The sequence below is a fragment of the Melanerpes formicivorus genome, unplaced genomic scaffold (assembly GCF_026170545.1).
Source record: "Melanerpes formicivorus ecotype bairdi unplaced genomic scaffold, bMelFor1.0.p_v2 SCAF_3, whole genome shotgun sequence".
Taxonomy (NCBI): Eukaryota; Metazoa; Chordata; class Aves; order Piciformes; family Picidae; genus Melanerpes; species Melanerpes formicivorus.
In genome coordinates, this window is record NW_027142355.1 from 43,207,280 (window position 1) to 43,228,563 (window position 21,284).

The following is a 21,284-nucleotide window of genomic DNA, read 5'->3' on the forward strand; positions in this document are numbered from 1 at the left end:
GTTTTAAGAGTCCCTTTGTTTAAAACAGTTCCTAAGTTGCAGCACTAGCTTGCCTTCTGCAGACAAATAGGTGAAGTTTAGATCTAAGGCATTTCCACTGAGCTGGATGCAAGTTTTCTTTGGGTTGCTTTGAAATATCCCTTCTCTTTCCTTGCAGATTTTTGGGCTAATAGGTCTCCTTATTTTCACCCTTTCTTGCTGGGATAAGGACTTTTCTCTCTGCACATATCGATGCAGCTGCTCTGGTGCTTTAAAGAAGAAAGCAGTGCAAAAGGCTGGTGATAGTTAACCTTTTCAAAAGGGCTTTAAGAGAACCCACTTTTCATTGACCTTCAGAAAGTGAATGTCTAACAAAATCAGCTCCTGTGCTGAGAAGTTTAATGCACCCAGTATTGATAGGTACTTCTGAGAAAACTGGCCCCAGCATAAGGTAAAAGAGAAGGGCAAGGCACAGCTCTTCTGTCCTGTGCCAACACCCCGAGCTGATCCTCTGGCCTGTGTGCCTGTGTTGAAGGACAACCCCATCACCCCACAGCCAGAATTTCTCTCTGGGTAGTTGTGTCTGTGGCTGTGCCATCCTGGCTGGTTACCTGCTGCAGGGAGTGATCCAAAGAGCAGCACCCACCCAGCTGTGCTGGGGTGACCTTCATTGCCCTACACTGTGGAGGGCGTTCCACTTCCTATAAATATCTCAGAGTTCACTGCATGGGGGAATAGAAACTAGGTCTTCCCCCCTCTGATGTGAGGAGTTGGAAAGGCTGCTTTGAGTTAGACCCTTTGGTCTGAAGCCACTGGCTGTTAAGAAGAATGGCTTTTCCCTTCCCCCTTCTGCATAGAGATGGCACTTGGGTTATGGTGTCTCTGAATGCTTTATGTTGCAGTTTTGCTTTTGAAATATGCACCTTTTAGAAGTCACTCTAAAAGCTGATTTTGTCTCTGTTTCTCCTGAGATGAGGAAATGTGCTGCCAGTGTCCAAATTACAGGGTTAGCTACCCAGGTGCCACAAGCAAGCCAAGTGGGATGAATAGTGGGAAGAGGAGCAGGGCAGCAGTTCACAGCCTTTGCTCTATATTTTACACCTCATACTGTTAGCATATTAAAGTGCTTCTCACAGAGAGAACAGGAGTGCCATGGAAAAAATGCAGATGCAAGGATGCCAGCAGGGAACAGGAGTATCCGTAACACACCAGCTGGCTGTCAGCTCGTTAGACTCAGCACTCCTTTGCATTCACACCAGCCTGCAATTCCAGGGGAACTGCAGATACTTATCCCAGTGTTGTGTTACTTATCTTTGAACATTTTCAGTGATTGTCTACTACATTTGATAATGGTAAGTGCTCAATTTGGGGGGGAATTTGCAGGCATGATGTTGCTGCAAGTGGAGAAGGAGCTTGGCTTCAACCAAAGAGAGGTGATACATATGGTTTCTGGGTCAAAGAATCATAGAATCTTAGAATCATAAAATTATTCCAGTTGGAAAAGACCTTGAAGATCATGAAGTCTGTCAGCCTAACACCCTTATGACTATTAAACTATGTCCCAAAGTGCCATGTCCACATGTTTTCAAACACCTCCAGGGACCACCTCCCTGGGCAGCCTGTTCCAATGACTGACTGCTCTTTTTGTAAAGAAATCCTTCTTAATGTCTAATCTAAACCTCCCCTGGCACAGTTTCAGACTATTTCCTCTCACTCTATCACCTGATACTAGGGAGAAGAGACTGACCTCCACCTCACTGCAACCTCCTTTCAGGTAATTGTAGAGAGCAAAGAAGTCTCCCCTCAACCTCCTCTTCTCCAGACTGAACAACCCCAGTTTTCTCAGCCACTCCTCATAAGGTTTATTCTCTAGACACTTCACCAGCTTTGTTGCCCTGGCCCTGTGCAGTGAGAAGCCAGCGCTGAGCAGTACTGGCAGTTCATAGATCCTGCTGAAGAAAGCAGAAAGGTAGTGACTCTCCAAAACACAAAGTGCTGGGAACATATTCAAAGAACCTATGCTCAGATGGCACAGGGAAGGCACTCTCCCTGTGCACAGAAACCCTCTGTTGGCCAGGCCATCTGGAGGAGAAGGTCCACATCAGTAATGTCATCCAGAATCCATCTGTTCTGATGGGGTGGAAACTCTCTTGAAGTTAATTTCAATGGCCCTAGCATTACAGTTACATGTGGCATTTATGCAATATTCATCAACATGAGTTTATTCCAGTCCTGCATAGCTGTGATTCCTGATTTATACTAGTGTGAGACCTGAATCTGACCCCTTATCTAGTGTGATGCATACTGATGGTTAGAAAACTTCATTTGTCATAGAACAGCCTGGTCTTGCAAGAGAACCATTGCACTGAGAGTCTCTCCTTGTACAATAATTTTGCTTTAGAAATAGATTGCTCACAATCCCTATCAGATCTGAATTGCAGGTATCTGAGGGAGTGTAAAAAGGAGATTGAAAGTGCTCTGCTATCTGTTGTGTTCAGATGGCTTCTAAAGTAGCCTTTGTGTTATAAACTAATTTATAGATTTGGAAATGCATGACATAGAAACAATATATACCCTGTAAATGCTTTAAAATCAATTTGTTCTTGAAGAAGCCCCTGTACAAATGAATTTCACACACACAGAGAATCACAGAATGGCTTGAGTTGGAAGGAATATCAAAGATCATCTAGTTCCAGTCCCCATGCAATGGACAGGGGTACAGTTCCCACTAGAACAGATTGCTCAAAGCCTCATTCAGCCTGGTTTTTAACACTTCCAGGGATGAAACATCCACAGCTTCTCTGGGCAACTGATTCCAGCGTCTCACCACCACCATAGAATTTGACATAAGCCTTTCAGTTTTACCACAGAGTCACAGAAACATTCAGGTTGGAAAAGACCCTCAGGATCACCAAGTCCAACCAACAACCCTACTCTACAAGGCTCACCCCTAAATCATATCCCCAAGCACCACATCCAAACCACCTTTAAATGCATCCAGGGTTGGTGACTCCACCACCTCCCTGGGCAGCACATTCCAATGCCTGACCACTCTTTCCATGAAAAATCTTTTCCTAATGTCCAGTCTAAACCTACCCAGTCACAGCTTGAGGCCTTCCCTCTTGTTCTATCACTAATTACTTGTGAGAAGGGACCAGCACCAGACTCTCTACGATGTCCTTTCAGGCAGCAATGAGGTCTCCCCTCAGCCTCCTCTTTTCCAAACTAATTAGCCACAGCTCCCTCAGTTGCTCTTCATAACAGGAAGTATACTAAGTACAAACTGTAAACCAGCTGCCAGGCTTGCTGGAATGGCTACTCATCTATGAGAAAATCTGCCCAATATTTTAAAGAAGATTTAGATTGAAAAATAGTAATGTGCTCAAGAGAGCTGACATGCGGCCTTGGGACTCCCTAACCTAAACCAGTGTGATCCGTGAGGTAGCATCAATGTGCAGACCATTCAGGTTGAACCTGGCTCACAGAATTGTGAAGAGGTTGTAGGGAGGCAGCTGATACCATCATATTGTCTTGCCTACCATGCTGGTGGAGCTGATGGATTCCCCAGTAGCCCTGCTGTGTTCGTGTGTAGAGTTCCCAGGCCAGAGCTGTCATGGAAAGTAGTGATTTCAGTGTTCATAGCTGATGTTGAGAGGTTTTGAGCAGCATTTAGCAGCACTTTTTTTAGTTCTGTTATTAATTAAAACATGCAATTTGAGATCATGACAATTCTGTAATAATCTGGGTCAAATTTAGCAACTGTTTTAATCTGATAAATAGTTTGGACTTTGGTGGTAGTTTCCCTCTTCCCTCTCAGGTGTACCGATGATGATACAGGACATATGGCCCCACCTGTCCCTTCCTAGGGAGAGAGAGAAACCCCCACCACCCTCCTTCAGGGCAGCCACCATCCACCCATCACACTGCCAGGAATTTTTGGAGAATGTACTTGAAATGTTTTCTTTCAGTATGGTGTAAATAGCCTCAGTGCTCATTGCAACCATGCTAAACCCCGATGGTGCTGTCTCAACCAAAGGCTGTACCAGGCTGTAGTCACTCAGACACATGCTTTTCCTCTCCCAGCTCTGAGCATTTGTACAATTGCAATGAAAAGTAAAATAATCACAGCAGGAGAGCCAGAGAACATCTTATTTCAGGTGACCTCTGTCTGAAGCTAGGGAACAACTAAGAGGAGGGCTCTGGCTCAGATCCCTGCATGTGGCAGCATGGTTTTGACCTCAGTGAACGTTTCCTTTGAGCACTGGCTCAGGGAAGAACAGCTGTGGTCCCTGACTCTTCCACTTTGTGATGACAGACATTTTTCCTCTGCTTTTATGCCATGTCCCCCAGGTTGTGTAACTTGCTCTGGTATTTTTTTTCATTATTGCATTCCATAAGGTTGGTGGAATTTTTTTTTTCTGGTTCTGCTGCTGAAAAAAACAAACAAAAAAATCAATGACTGTTCAGCTGCCATGCTGAGAACCCTCCACTCACATTGCCATGAGTGATGCTGGGAATCTAGCGAAACACAAAACAAAAGCAGCAACTTAAAAGTGGAAGAAACTAAAAAGGACCTCATCCAACTGCCGCAGAGATAACTGTTGACGTTCCTGTTGATTGTAGTGATTCAGTAAAGAGATCTTTGTCCTTAATAACAAACTTGAGTTTACCGTATAAGATATGCATCTCAGAAGCAAACCCAAACCTTTTGATGGGAGAAATAACTCTAGAAACAGATCTTTCTTAAATTGTGCATTTGCAATAATAACTTGAAAGGATGAAAACAGAAGGTGTGATTGAACTAAGTCCAAACTTTGTTACTTCTCTGAGAAGACAACAGAAATAAGCTTCTTTCAGGAAAACACATAAGTGGTTTTTATATTCTGTAGGGTGCTGTGATCTTTTTATATAAGAACAAGCACAAACTTTTGTTCCATAGTATAAAGGATGTTTAATAGCTTAAGCAGTGGAGATCCCAGCACACCTGCATTGCACAACTGACGTGTTTTGCACACAAAGAAGCCACTAATACTCAGTTCCTACTAAAAACCTAGCAATGCTTTTTATGCAGGCTATCCTAGTTACAACTAATATTAACCACTACTATTAACAGCTGTCTGCATAAAAGATACTGAGTTTTTAGGTGTTTCTTATTTTTCAGAGTCATTAGTGCAACCTTTTCTCCAAGTGTTTTTATTTAAAGATATGACAGATCACTGCTCAGCTCAGCCTTGTTGTTAGGGTGCTCCAGGATCCAGGCAGATGCTCAGAGCTTCATGCTCCCCTTCTTGATTTCCTGACAGGAGAGTGCTGTCTGCTTTGAGGCAGAAACCAAGTCAATGTTCTTTCTGCTCCTCTTTTCCAGTCAGCATGGGACAAGGAGAAAAATGCTGCTTTTTCCTCCCTACAGGCTCCAGCAATGAAGGTAGATCTGGCTCTAAAGTGCAGGTCTCCATCCAGAAAAGCTTTTAAGCATGCAATTAATCCATCCCCATTTAGAAAAGTGCAGATGCAGCTACATTTTGCTGAGTGATACCTGGGGATATATGCCAGTTAAGGCACTTTGGTAAGTGCTTTGGTGAGCAGGGATGGGAATCTGATATGGGACCACAGAAGGGTGATAGGGAGTGGGAGAGAGGGAGGGCAGGACAGCCGGGAAGAGGAGAGAAGGAGGACAGCGCTGGTGGCTTTAGGGCAGCAGGAGCAAGGAGGGCTGAGAGTCAGCTGATTCAGCTGATTCAGAAAACCCCACATCTATTTCAGTGCCTCTGTTGGCTCCAGTGTAATCTTTTCCAAGTCACTTCAGTGCACTCTCCTTAGTATCCTTCTGAGATTCACATGTGCAAAGAGTATGTTTTGAAAGCCAAACGTTAACCATGACATCTTTGGTGAAATTGCCTGGCTTTGTTGGTAATTTCCATAATCTCTCTAGAAGTTGTCCAGCATCCTTGATTCTGACCTTGTCTTCCACTGCTTCACATATTTGCAGTCAGGATCTGCCCCATCAGATCAGGAACATGGAAGGAGACATGAGGCAGGGTGAAACACGCAGCTCATGGGCTCAGTAGTAACCTTCCAAACACTAAGAGGAGCCAAGAGAATGAAAGATAGCCCCTCTGACAGTGGCAGGCTTTGCATGTCACATTCCTGTGATCCTGTGTCAGCACTGTGGCTTTCAGGCACGTTCTCTTCAAGAATGAAAATGACTGAGTGGATGGGGGAAAGGATGAGGTTTCCAATGCTGGGAGGGGTTAAAAATGGACATGATAACTAAAAGACCAGATCAAATGAAGAGCACAATCTCCTTCAATAGGCCCTTGATGCTGCCCAGGGCTGAACAACAACTGGGTAGAAGAGAACAGGGCATGAATCCAGGTGTTCATTTGGTCCCTTATTACACACTCAGAGTACTCCCTGATACCCAGGCAGCCTGTTGCTATGACTGCTACTTAGCTTTGGTTTGGGGACTGTTAATTCACAGGTACGTTTGATGTGCCTGATGAAAATGTCTCTGATGATCTCAGTTTGGGAGCCCTTCTTCTATAAAATGCTTCACAGGAAACTTTCATTTTAGAAGATGCACATACCCAAAAAGTGCTAAAGACAAATGCATTCATTGCTGTCATCTAAAATAAGCAGCTAGTGCACTCTGATGTACCACGGAAACTTTCTGGATGTTATAAAAATAGCACCTTTTATTAATCTGACAGGTCTAGCCCCACAGAGGTGTTAACAAACCTTAGCACTAGCAAATGCCTTCTGATGATGCCTTGCTGAGTCACTACATCACCAGTTCCTGAGGGAAAGCCTTCATTTAACTATATGATATATGGTTCACTAATTGCTGTGATGGATAAAATAGAGCACATGAGGATTCATGGATTCACAGATTCATAGAATGCCAGGTTGGAAGGGACCTCATGTATCATCTAGTCTCAACCTTTCAGGGTAAGAATATAGTTTGAATGAGAGGGCCCAGCACCCTGTCAAGCTGGGCCTTGAAACTGTCTAATGTAGGAGAATCCAGCACCTCCTTTGGGAGTTTATTCTAATAGTTTGAATGGTGAAAAAATTGTTCTGGCAGGGAGTCCAAATCTCCCCAGTAGCAGCTTATGCTCATCACTCCTTGTCTTTGCCATGGGATTCTTTGTACAAAGGGAGTCACCTCATGATAGCTGCCCTTCAGATACTTGTACATGGTTATGAGGTCTCCCCTAAGCCTTCTCTTCTCAGTGCTGAACAAACCCAGTTCTCTCAGCCTTCCTTCATAGGACAGTCCTCTGATCATTCTTGTGGCCCTTCTCTGGACCCTTTCCAGCCTGTCCACATCCTTCTTGTACAGCAGGGACCAAAGCCACACACTGTGCTCAAGGTGCAGCCTGACCAGCACTGAGTAGAGTGGGAGAGTGACATCTTTATCCCTGCTTGTGATACCCTTATTAATGCAACTTGGCATCCTGTTGGCTTTCTTTGCCACTGCAGCACCCTGTTCATTTGTGTCGAACCTTTTGTCTTCCAGGTCCCTCTCCCCAGTGCTGCTCTCAAGCCAAGTGGCTCCCAGTCTGAGCTGCATTCCTGGGTTGTGTGTTCCCAGGTGCAAGACCCTACACTTGGCCTCATTAAACTTCATACGGTTCCTGCTGGTCTCAGTTGTCTTCATTAGGAAGTCTATAGCAGATGCCTACTGTAAGGGCTTCCTTGGAGACAACCCCCTTGCTTTTGACCCAGAGGCATTCAATAGGGCTTCCACAATTACTGTGACTTGTATACATTCAAGGTTCTCCTTGATATAGAGCACAACTCCTCTTCCTCTTCTACCCTGCCTGTCCTTACAAAATAGCCTGTATCCATCAATGGCAATCCCCAAGTCATGTGAGCTGTGCCACCATGTTTCAGTTATTCCTATGATATCATAACTTTCTGGCCGGGAATGAAGCTCTAGTTCCTCCTGCTTGTTTCCCAGACTGTGTACATTAGTATACAGACACTTTAGGAGGCTGGTCCTCTCATTTGGAGAAACAGCTGATGCACATGCTTGGGTTGGCCAGTGAAGCTGACTTACGGGCTGATGTGGCCTCCAGTTTTCCCTGTTCACTGCTCATGCCATGCACATTGGTATTCTCTCTGTACAGCCTCGTTCTGTCCCCATCGCCCTTCATATCTAGTTTAAAGACCTTTCAACCAGCCTTGGTAGTTCTTGACCCAGGATTCTTTTTCCTCTTTGAGACAAGCATTTCCTATCTGTAGTCAGCAGGCCTGGGGTCTTGTAAAGTAGCCTGTGATCAAAGAACCCGAAGTCCTGCCAATGACAGCAGTCCCGTAGCCAGGCATTAATCTGATGGCTTTTCCTGTTCGTGCCCTCATCAAACACAGCTAATGGTGGGATAAAGGCAAGTACTACTTGTGCTCCTGATCCCTTCACCATTCATCCCAGGGTCTTGAGGTCTTTCTTCACTGCTCTCAGGTTTCTTGTTAAGATTTTATCATTGCCTACTTGGAAAATCATTAACGGGTAGTACAAGGGCTGGACTGTGACGTTTAATTATAAGGTACAGAATCTCAGCATCATCAAGATTGTTTCCATTAGTGATCTGACAAGGAGTCTTACATCATATTGCAAGACATCTGTGACTTTAAGTCAGCAAGCACTTTCTTTTTGCCTCAAGAATAAGAGAAAATAATCTTAAGGAACAAATTAAGCAAGTAATTTTTATATTAAATATACTTAACCTAAAGCTTTCTCCCTATTATTTCATAAGTGTCTTGAGGTTATAGAGGCTCAGTTAGCTTAGTAAAGATGAATTGTGTGAGATCCTGGGAATACAACCATTGCATTAGGAATTCTTCCTTTCCACTATGTTAGGATGTTTGTAAATAATCTGCACATTTAATCGACGGAGACTAACTAGGAAGACAAGACATGCTTTATTGTTCTGTTAAAACCTGTTCATTGTCATAGGCAGGATGACATCAACATTTCCAGGTGAAAATTATTACTTGTAGTATACATCGTGGAGAATTTTACAGTAAGCATTAAAAGAGCTAAAAGTATATGGTGTCATCGTGGACAAACAATGATACGCAGGCATACAGCTGTGTGACTGTGTGCATAATTCACTCATACACACAATATTTTGGAAGAAAGGGATTATAATGATCTTGATAACTTCTTCCTACAGCCCTAAACTCAAGGATCCCAAAAGAAAGAAGATTTCCATTATAATAGCTTCAGAGCAAGGCTGCTCAGCTCTGGTGAGACCACACCTCAAGTATTGTGTCCAGTTTTGGGCACCTCAATAGAGGAGAGATGTGGAGGTGCTGGAGTGAGTGCAGAGAAGGGCAAGGAAGCTGGGGAAGGGCCTGGAGAATAAATCTGATGAAGAGTGACTGAAGGAGCTGGGGTGGTTTAGTTTGGAGAAGAGGAGGCTGAGGGGAGACCTCATTGCTCTCTGCAACTACCTGAAAGGACATTGTGGAGAGATTGGTGCTAGTTGGTTTGGAACACATGCCCTATGAGGAGAGACTGAGGGAGCTGGGGTTGCTTAGCCTGGAGAAGAGGAGACTCAGGGGTGACCTTATTGCTCTCTACAACTACCTGAAGGGGGGTTGTAGCCAGGTGGGGGTTGGTCTCTTCTCCCAGGCAACCAGCACCAGAACAAGAGGACACATTCTCAGGCTGCGCCAGGGGAGGTTTAGGTTGAATGTTAGGAAGAAGTTCTACACAGAGAGAGTGATTGCCCATTGGAATGGGCTGCCTGGGGAGGTGGTGGAGTCACCATCACTGGAGGTGTTCAGGAGAAGACTTGATGGGGTGCTTGGTGCCATGGGTTAGTTGTTTAGGTGGGTTGGATTGGTTGATAGGTTGGACACGATGATCTTGAAGGACTCTTCCAACCTGGTCTATTCTATGTCTCTTCTCACAGGTAATTAGTGATAGAACAAGAGGGAATGGCCTCAAGCTGTGACTGGGTAGGTTTAGACTGCACATTAGGGGGAAAAATTTCATGGACAGAGTGGTCAGGCATTGGAATGTGCTGCCCCGGGAGGTGGTTGGGTCACCAACCCTGGATGTATTTAAAAATGGTTTGGGTGTGGTGCTTGGGGATATGGTTTAGGGGTGAACCTTGTAGAGTAGGGCTGTCAGTTAGATTTGGTGATCCTGAGGGTCTTTTCCAACCTGAATGTTTCTGTGATCCTACACATCAAGATAAAGCCAGTCAGGTGCTAGCATCAGTTATTTCACTGTAAATATGGACTTTCTTCAGTGGGTTTAATAGATTTTTCCTAAATTCACAGTGGTAACAGAACAGTTACTGCTGCCCCAAACAGCTGATTTATATCCAAATAATGTGGTGGATTAAATGCCACTTAGGGCCAGATATACCTGCTTTAGTCATGCAAGCAATCTCATTGATTTAAGCAGGATTGATCAAGGCAGCAGGATTCACTCAGGCAGTGTCTGTGTTAGCAGTAAGAGCAGCACTGCAGCCTGAAATGGCTTGTGCTGGAGACCTGATGTCTGTGCCAGTGGCATGGAGGAGAGAAGACTTTATTCAATCTGAGTTCCTGCTTGGTGCTTGTGGTAGTTTAACCCAGCAGGCAGCTAAGCACCCCACAGCCTCTTACTCCCTGCAAGTGAGGTGGAGGAGGTAATCTGGAAAAAGGTAAAACTCCTGGGTTGAAATAAAATAATAAGTAATAAGGCATAAAAAGAAGGCAAAGAAAGGAAAATAATAATAAAAGAATATACTGAACAAGTGATGCAAAATGCAATTGTTCACCACCTGCTGACTGATGCCCAGCCAGTCCTCGAGCCACCCACCACCCTGGACAACTCCCTCCAGTTTTGTTGTTCAGCATTGCCGTATGGAGTATCCCTTTGGGAGAGGCTGCATCCTCTACCAACTTCTGCACCCTCTGCCTCCTTGCTAGCAGAGCAGTGTGACAGGTTGAAAACTCCTTGACTTGTTGCAAGCACTGCTCATCATAAACTAAACCATCAGAGCATTATTGATATAAATCCAAACATCACTGTACCAGATACTAGGAAGAAAATTAACTCTATGCCAGCTGAAACCAGGACAACCCCATGGTTGCCCATTATCATCTGGATCAATAACAGTAAATGGGAAATTCCCCTTAGAAAAGCTGGTTTGATTCCAGCTGAAACATGGATGTGGGTACATTCCCAGATGGCCCCAGGCCTGCCAATATCTCATGAGCATTGTCATGGTTTACCAAAGAAAATAAACTGGAGATTGGTCTTCCTAGTTCACCGCCAAGTGCTGGGTCATTCACATGACTAGGCTTGCTCAGGATATGGCCACCTCCTAACGTGCTTAAAAACCTATATTGTGTGTGCCTTCTGGGGTAGACACTGATGTAGAAAGTAAGGCTCAGTGAAAGATACATCCCTCAGTGAAAGATGCCAAGGAGGAACTCAAGGAAGGACAAGAGTTTTATCTCTGACCAACGGAAAACATTATTTATTAACCAGCTAAGGGCCAGAAATTATTCCTGTTATGACTGCCTGATACTTACGTACATATAGAAGGGAAACAGTCCTTAACCTAAGTGGGTGGCAGGAGAGACTCCTGCAGAGAGGAGATGTTGCCTAGGACAATAAACTTGTGCAGGTCTTCCAGGAGACTTGAGTGATGAGACTGGTTCTACTTATGTATGGTTTATGCTTATTGGGTGATTACTAAGCCTTCATCTCCATGGGAATGGCAAGCCTAAACCAAGCCCATGGTACAGGCAATAAATGCTCAAGCTCCCCTGGGTCTTCTCCACAGCATCCCAGGGGTGGAGCTGCATGTCTCACATCCCTTAGCAGCTGCATGGTCAATGTGCCCCATGTGCCTTGGACAGACTGGGACACCCTTGGGCATTCCTAGGGAAAGTTCACGTGTCTGGGGAAAGGCAGACAGCTTGGTCAGTGTAGAAGCCTTCATCAGGTCTCTGTTTACCTAGGGTATTTCCCAAGTGTATCCAATTGGTGGAATGCTGCTAAACAGTAATGGCTGACATCTAAGCTGCATGAAATGGCATCAGTTCCACTTAACTGGGATGTGCCAGAGGCAGGCAGGGAGCCAAGCACAATGGTGCTGCTACAAATTTATGTCACTATCCCTTTCTTAATAAGTTACTCTACCTCATTTCATTTTCCAGCCTTAGAAAGAAGACAACTGCTGTGCTTTGTATCTCTGTACTCAACCAGTCTGTGCATCCTTCTGCCCCTCTGCTCAGTTTCATTGTCTAAACAGTGGTGGGTGAGAAGGCAATGGAGGCAATCCAGTATCAGTACACAGTCACAGCTTCCAAGAAAGAGAGAAATCCAGCAAATTCTGGTTCATATATATATATTACACACTCACACACATGTACACCTACTTTTTGTTTTTTTTAATTGCCTACTGTGAATCTTCTTCACTGTGAGGGTCACAGAGCCCTGGAGCAGGCTGTCCAGAGAGCTTGTAGAGTCTCCTTCTCTGGAGACTTTCAAGACCCATCTGGATGTGTTCCTGTGAGACCTGTGCTAGATTCTATGGTCCTGCTCTGGCAGGGTGGTTGGACTTGATCTCCTGAGGTCCCTTCCAACCCCTAACATCCGGTGATCCTGTAACCTTTAGAAAAGTTGATATATTGTTTATTTTCATCAGGGACATGCTGATCATTTAATCAATGCATTTAGATATTTCCAGCTACTCTTTCTAAGTTCTCTGCTGTGGTTTACAATTCCTCCGCATTAGAGCCAGATAGAAAATACACCTCTGGTATTATTTTGGCTATTTTGTTTTTCTGGTGATTTATATGTCAAATCCACCATAAAGTTCTTAAATTCTTTTTTAAACAGTTTTCAAACTATAGTGGAACTGTTAGTCGATATTCTCAGTTAAGAAATGATTGCTTTAAGATAGTCCCATCCCTGGAGGCTTTTAAGGCAGGCTGGATGTGGCTTTGGGCAACCTGATTTAGTGTAAGGAGTCCCTGCCCATGGCAGAGGGGTTGGAACTAGGTGATCCATGAAGTCGTCCCTTCCAATGTTAACAATTCTGTGATTCTACGATTCAATCTATTTTATCATCTCCTTTGAGGCTTGTGGTGATTTGGCCCCAGCTGGGGACCAAATACCTACCAAAGCCACTCTATCACTGCCCTTCTTAGACAGATGGGGAAGAGGGGGAGATATAACAAAAGGCTTAGGGTAATATAGAAGCAATTTTAATAATGCAAAGCAAAAGCAAAGGCCACGCAAAGGCCATGTGCAGAAGCCAAAGCAAACAGATGTTATCCCCTACTGCCCATCGGCAGATGGTGTTGGGTCACCCCCGGGAAGCAGAGTCTGACACACATAGCAGTTATTCCAGAGGACAGATGCCAGTAAAGAATGTCCCTACACTTCCTTCTTTCACTTAGCTCATATATCTGAGCTGATGTCATATGCCATGGAGTAACCCCTTGGTCGGTTTGGGTCTGCCTGTGTCGCCTCCCAAGATCTTCCTCCTCAACGTACTTTTGGGGTGGGGAAATGTTGGAAAAGCACAGCCTAGGTGCTGGGTTCAGCAGTGGCCAAAACTCTGCTGTGTTATCAACACCCAGTTACAGCACTGCAAAACACAGCACTGGAAAGATGCTCTGGGGAGAATTAACTCCAGCTCAGCCAAACCAAATACAAGGCTCCTCTCGAATAGCAGAAGTTTAGGCCAATTGATTATTCTGCCACTCCTCCCTCAGGAAAGTCTCTTATTTCTTCCGTGCTTGTTACACGTTTGTAGTTGTTCAGTGGCACAATGTAGATATGCAAGGACACATTTTTCCTTGATGCAAATCCTTCATCTTGTGAGTGACTTTTAGTATCTCTCCTCAGCAGACCTAAAAGTTTTATACCATTAGGCAAAGTACTGTAAATTCACAATAAATTAAAGGGGTAGATGACTGCAGATACAAACATTTGAGATTCAAAATATTTTTAGGTTTCCCTGGCTTTTTCAGTCCTCACAGGTTCAAGGTCTGTTGTGGGTGCAGCGTTAAAAGCACAATGCGTGGCGGATCTAAAAATCTAAGCCATGAGGAGGAAGATTTGATATCTTTCAAATGTTACCTATGATTTTGGAAATATAATTAAAAAATATGAGCAATGTATCAACAGAGTCTAGATATAATACTTTTATTTTATTAGTGTAATTTCTCATCTAGAAGAAAGACCTCTGCAGATCTGTACATGCTGAGATGGTAACTGATACACTCTGATCAAATTCCTTGTTCAGATTTGTTCTTGCTTGTTCATTAATTTTGCATCTTTATTCCAGTATTTTTAAAGCAGACATACTAACCTGGTGTTTAAAATTGCCTACTGATCAAAAGGTATTGCTGATGTTTTGCTGACAGAAAAAGAAAATGCAGTAAGGCACAAAAATTCTTTGCTTTTTGTGTGTTGTGGTTGTTTTTGGTTGGTTGGGTTGGGTTTTGTTGTGTTTTAATGTTCTGTCACTATTTCTCTTGTTCATCCTATTTTGTTTTTCATCTAGCTCCTTAGAAACCCATTAAATCACTCACCTGGCTTTTCTATATTTCCATGCCTAGATAAATTGAGGCAGAAGTCTCAACCATTCACACATGAGATTGTTTACAAATTATAATGTGCAAGGTCTCATTTGATTATATCTTAACTCTTCTGTTTTTCCCTTCCTACCTCGCAGATGATGGAAATGCTTAAAACAAGTTAAGGTAGTATGACACAGAATAACGTGAGTGTAAGCATGGCATCCAGGGGACAAGCTACAAAGTGTTTGCGTGCTTCTGCCAAAATACATTGCATGGCTTTCTGCTGTTGCCTCGTGTTTCTGATGGTAGGCAGCATGTTCAGCAACATCTGTGTTTTGGCCAGTATTTATAGTCCCAGCTTTGGGTTTGTGTATTCTTAATAATCTGCCTTCTTCCATAGCTTGTGGTGGCTGCTAGTGGCAAATCTGCAGCGTGTATATGTTTATTCTTAAGTAACACTCAGAGGTACCTACAATGATGGGGGCCCCACTGGATATAGCTAACTGCAGAAAAAGTTGAAGTGTGCAATTGAAATGGTCAGAAACAACATCAAGACTTTTTGTTGTGCTTGCCAGTGGGAAGCAGCAGCTCCCGCTTTGCCTTTACTAGAAGCCTGGTGCTGCTGCGGCTGGCTGCTGTGTACGGCTCTGCTACCTACATCTGCGCCTTTGCAACATCAATGCTCCATGGCGACTCCTCTGTTGTCAGACTCCTGCTTTGTGTGCCAAATGACACACTGGAATTTCAAATGTTGTTTTCACAGCACTCTGTTAAAGAAAAAAATACTGTGGGCAAATTCGCTATTCTCCTGTGTTTAGAGAGTTCTGTTAATCTTAGTGTGAGTAATGCTTATGAAGGCGAGGCCAGCCACAGCGTCCTGAAGCAGGCTGACCCACACGGGTCTTCTGGTGCTTCCTGGTATTGAGACACAGAACTGTCATTCTCCACCTGGGTTTCTGTTGCCCCGGGAATGCCACTCATATTTTAAACACCCTCTGTGGTTTATTTGTCATGACAATGGTCAAATATTGACCAGGTTGCCCAGCAAGGTAATGTCATCTTCATCTTTGGAGATACTCAGAACTTGACTGGGTATTACCCTGAGCATCCTGCTCTGATTGTATCTGCTTTGAGCAGGGGACGAATACATAGAATCATGGAATTGTCAGGGTTGGAAGAGACCTCAAGGATCATCTAGTTCTGACCCCCCTGCCATGGGCAGGGACACCTCACACTACATCAGGTTGCTCAGAGCCACATCCAGCCTGGCCTTAAAAAACTCCAGGTTTTTCACACCAGAAGTCCCTTCCTATTTACAGTTGTCAATGATTCTGCAATTTCACGACTGTGTGAGTGAGGAGTAGAGTGAAGCCACCAATATAACTTTCGCTATGCTGTCAGCTATTATTTGAAACCAGATCACTGGAGGTCAGTGCACTGGTCAATGTTTAACTTTTCTAGATAATAAAATGGAGACTATCAAATGCTGGTTATTACTTTCAGTATACCCAGTTCTCCAATTGCAGCTTAGCTACAGAGGTAGCCGTTTGTTGTATCTCCTTATCATGCAACAAAAGTATTACTTCACTCCATTGCACCCAAAACATGAAATGAATGTGGACTTACAGCATGGGCTGTGTGAGAACAGGATGGCTTATTAGAAAGACATCTACTTATAACTTACTGGAGCTATGCCAGCTGACACTGACAGCTGTCTATATGATGCTGTTATAGCTCTTCTCAAGTTTTCCCTGTAAGATCCCTGCCTGTGTTCCTAAGACATTAATGATTAGGCTGTCAGAGCTGAGAAAATCCACCCAGCAAGCAAGGTCACACTCACTGTTTTCTTTAACAAAGGAGAACACCAGGCTAATGAGGCTAAGGAACTCCTAATTAACATCAATGGTGGACTCAGAGTTAGGGCAAAATAGGACTGGAAACCTGAAGTCTCTACAGGGGTAAGATTATCTTTTTAAATCATTGCAAAAGAAGCCTGCAAGCTATATTTTCAAATACAGTTAGTGCTGGGGATGTGTTGCAGAAAAGAAAGGGAGTCTATAACAGGTGTGTGATTTCTCTGCCTCCTTCTCCTTGGTGAGCCCCTGCCAGCCATCACAGCCTCTGAGACTTAACCAAGGCCCTGAGGCAGGAGCACTATAGATGTCTGTTCCCACCTGCCAAGAATTTGATGCGCTTCTACAGCTCAGCCCCTTCACTTACCAAGAAATGTGCCTCCTTAGGGAAGCTGGAGCCACGTCACACACACAGAGCAGGGCCACACCACAACCTCCCACCTCCTCCCACAGTCCATCATCCTGCACAGCAAAACAAAACAACAGCTAACACCTACCCACAGTTGTAAATGGATGTCCCACAAATCATTTTTGCTAGGAGCAAGACCTGTCACACAGATCTGTATTGAGCACCACTTGAGGATCCTAAATTTGCCTTTTGAGTCTTGTTGCTGTGTGCCACTGGGAGAAGAAATAGTCTTCCCAAAGGGTCTAATTAAGCATTTTTACTCCCACTTTCTTCACATAAATTTGTGGTGGGTTGAAAATTGCCCCCTAACTAATATGGAGAAAATACCCCCAAAATAAAATCTGCCAGACCAGCTCAGTTGGAAAACAAATGAAGCTCTATTTACAAGGACACCAAAATCCAGAAATATGGAATGCAATGAATATGTACAAAATATACAATATTTACATGTATTTGCAATTTATAAACAACACAAGAACGCTACCACCACCACCCCAGACAAAACCAGGGGGTTGCCAACAGCTTCCCCTTCTTCGCTCCCTTCCCCCCTGTACAAGGTAAAAGAGAGAGAAGAGCAGAGAGTAGCTTGTTAGTAATTAGCCCCAACAAAGAAGTGCAGCTAAAGTCAGCAAGCTGGCAGAAGCAGCTAGCTAGTATCAGCTGGAGCAAAGAAGCTGGAAAGAGAAAGTTAGTTTATACAACTAATTTATGTCAGTTACCAGACCAATGGGATTATTTAGACCTTATCATTATTTTCCCTTTACAACCAACGGTAATTTATTTACATTCTACCACTTTCTACTCAATCTGTGGGAAATTTTCCTAGGCATCAGCCTAAAACTGCCACAAAATTATTACTTTTAGTTCAAATTCCCTGAATTCCCTGAGCTAATTCCCCTGGTTGCTGCTTCCTTCCTTTCAATTCTCTGACTCTGCAATTAGCCGTCTCTCAGACACCTGGCATAAAACTACTGGGTCGTGAAACATTTCAGCCTAATCTTTGTACAATCTAGGTGTATCACACTGATCTTTGATTTGTGTGCCAGCCCAATGCCTCTGGAACAAGCCTGGTTTTCCCACTGCATGGCAGGGATGTCTCCAACTCAGTTGTCTTATTTAATGAGTGTGAGGGAGCAGTCCATAAGTGAGAGTGGGGTTTTTTGGTTTTCAGTGCCCATTCGTGGATCATAGCACCTGCAACCATGTTTTACATTCCAGAAATACTCAAATCAGATATGAGGAACAAAACTCCCACTGCCTTTTTAGCAGCATGGAGAGTGAGGTAGAGAAAACAGTTCCTTAAAGCTGCTATGAGCTTCCAGTGTTGGAGAGCCTTAGGGAAAAATTATTCAAACACATCAGAAGTGACATTGGTGCACTTAGCTTATCTTGGGACAGGGAGAGGTCTGCATGACCTCCTGAAATTCTCTTCTGCTGTGGGTTTTTTTTGGGTGTTGCTTTTTGGTTTTGGTGTTTTTTTGTTTGGTTGGTTTTTTATTCTGTTATTTTAAATGATCTTATCAGAACCAGCCACAAAATGTAGTGATCATTCTACATTGCACACATAGAAGTGGCTGATGCCAGGACACAAATTCACTGGTAAGAGACTGCAGACCTGAAGAACCACTGCATGCTGTTGAATGTTACCATCTCCCTCTTGCATGCATACACACAAGGGTGAAATCCACCACACACTGCTCCTGCCTGTTAGTGTAAGAACAAGCCAATGTTACATACTCAGCCAACTCCATGGGTGTCCACAGAGCCAGCCATTGTGGCCCACTGGATCATGCTCTCAATGTGTTCCTCTGCAAACTCTGTCGTCTCAGCTGGCTTCCTCTTTGAGCCTAAGAGCATCTATCCTTGAACAAGTCCTGCAACAGTTACCTTCTCCAGCTACGTAATTCTGAGCAAATGACATGAAAAAGTTTTCTCATGACCTACAGCATGAGTTTTTTGCCCCTCACATGAAGGTTAAACTTCAGGAAATTATTCACAGATAGCTAGCACTGATCACAATGGCCTTCAACAATTTCATTCAGCCTTCCAGCCACATACATCTCTGACAGTGTCAGATTAGAAGACTATTTCCAGCATGTCTCCCAGGTGGCTCATTTCAGCAGTCTTTCAGTAACAGGAACATGTGCCTTGGGATTTATCATTGCACCCTCTGCACTTCCCAGGCAGCTCCTCAGTGACTCTGGGTGGTCATGAATCTGTCAACACAGCTACTGCCAGCCATTCCTCTGCCCGAGAGCACCATTAAGCAAAAGGCAGTGCTCTGGGAAATTATCACTGTCCGGTTCACTTGCCTGATGTTTTCTTTCCTTTGTTCCCTGTGCTCAGGTATTCTCTTGCATCACAGAGCTGGGCAAGCCCTCATCAGAATCACAGAATCACAGAAACATTCAGGTTGGGAAAGACCCTCAGCATCACCAAGTCTAACCCAGAACCCTACTCTACAAGGCTCACCCCTAAACCATATCCCCAAGCACCACATCCAAATGACCCTTAAAGACACCCAGGGTTGGTGACTTAACCATCTCCCTGGGCAGCCTATTCCAACATCTCTCCGCTCTTGCTGTGAAAAACTTCTTCCTAATGTCCAGTCTAAATGTACCCAGTCACAGCTCGAGGCCATTCCCTCTTGTTCTGTCACTAATCACCTGTGAGAAGAGACCAGCATCAGCCTCTCCACAATGTCCTTTCAGGTAGTTGCAGAGAGCAATGAGGTCTCCCCTCAGCCTCCTCTTCTCCAAACTAAACAGCCCCAGCTCCTTCAGTTGCTCTTCGTAAGACTTATTCTTCACCTGCTTTGTTGCCCCACTCTGCACTGGCTCTAGCACCTCCACATCTCTCATGCCCAAAACTGAGCACGATACTCAAGGTGTATCCTCATCAGAGCTGAGTACAAGGAATGGAAACCCCTGGATGTGCCTTTGCACAGCAGGGAGGCAGGTAGGAGTTGTGCCGTGCTTTGGCCCTAGCCAGAGAACGAGGAAATTCACTTCACACAAAGAAAAGAAAGACTAAATGGTTTTATTATTCTGCAACATTTAGGGTTCACCAGCACTGATACTTATGCTGGTCTCTGTCATCTCCGCAAGACCTTCAGTCTGGACATTTCCCCTTGACTCATTCTGCCATGCTCACTGAAGCTGCTCATGCAGTGCCACCTTTGGGGCTCTGGGATCCATCTATAACAAGAAATGTAACAAACCATATTTTTCCTCTGCTCCCACATGCTGTTTTCAGCCATGTGCTGATACACTCCAGCCAACTTTGAGCTCAGAGTCTTATTATTCAAGCAGTAAACAAGAGTATGTGTGTCTATCACCAGAACAACACAGAGGTACTACTTTCCTTTTCATGTACTCACACTGTTTGCAATCCAACAGAACAGTCGTAGCTAACTTTAAGCAAAATGCACTCATTCCTTTTTGAAAGTGTGGTTATGACTCAAGCAAAGAGTGCAGTCCCAGGCAGTGTCTATCCAGCACCTTAATATGGCTTCACAGGACATGACAGAGCTTTATGCAAATTGAGGACGTGAGAGCAACACTGGACCCAGCCCAGCAAAGTGCATTGCTTCCTTCATCAGCAGCAGATTCATGGACTGAGAGCTCGCATTTAAGTGCTTTACTGGCTGAGGGCCACAGACAGACTTACTCCTAAAAGTCCCTGGGAGAGCTGGGAAAGCAAAATCTGCCCAGTGGAATACCAGTGCCTCCCTTGCCCAAAGACTATCCAAATTCCTGACATGAAAATTGTGGAGTTTATATCAAAGACATTGAAAAGCTCAGCCAACCTCAAGCTTTACTTCCTTCAACAGAGCCAAGCAGCAGTCCTTCATTAGGACTGGCTAAACCTAATGGCTGAGAATTTAACAGACAGAAGCCTAAGCAAATCAGTAGCATATTGCAACCTGACAATGTGTGAACCTCACAAGTGGTTGTACATGAGCTAAGCTAGAAGTGGCTGATGCTGTTGCACATCCGGGTTTACCTGTCTTGCTGATGAGCAGCTGGTTTGAATTTCCCAGTCATCCAATACACTCATCTTTAAGAGCATTTTCTTTTTTCTCCATATATAATTCTTAATATATAAACACCCTTTTGTAGTTCTTTTGACAATAATGCTAGCACCATGATACCTCACAGGATCACAGGATGGGAGGGACCTCCAACGATCATTGAGTCCAAACGGTCCTGCCAGAGCAGCACCGTAGAATCTAGCACAGGTCTCACAGGAACACATCCAGATGGGTCTTGAAAGTCTCCAGAGAAGGAGACTCCACAACCTCTCTGGGCAGCCTGCTCCAGTGCTCTGTGACCCTCACAGTGAAGAAGTTCCTCCTCATGTTCAGGTGGAACTTCAAGTGCTCATCTTCTTAATCATGGCATTTTTGGCAAAAAATAGTTTCCTAAAAGATTAGAACCAAACCAAACCAACCAACCACCCAAACAAGACTCTCTCCTGGTGCCACGGAATCACTT

General features: G+C 44.2%; 1 protein-coding gene across 3 annotated transcripts in view; it reads left to right on the forward strand.

Annotated features, from left to right (window-relative positions):
- The window catches only part of LHFPL3 (LHFPL tetraspan subfamily member 3), a 270,950-nt gene that overhangs the window by 205,524 nt on the left and 44,142 nt on the right, over nucleotides 1-21,284 (forward strand). The window contains exon 3 of one of the 3 annotated variants that reach the window (XM_068170911.1): nucleotides 14,682-14,729. The exons of 1 other annotated variant lie outside the window; for it this stretch is intronic. In XM_068170911.1, the coding sequence (XP_068027012.1) occupies nucleotides 14,682-14,698 (17 nt within the window). In that variant the 3' untranslated portion in view covers nucleotides 14,699-14,729. The remainder of the gene's footprint in view (nucleotides 1-14,681; nucleotides 14,730-21,284) is intronic. One more of the 3 variants, XM_068170906.1, reaches the window with a different exon arrangement.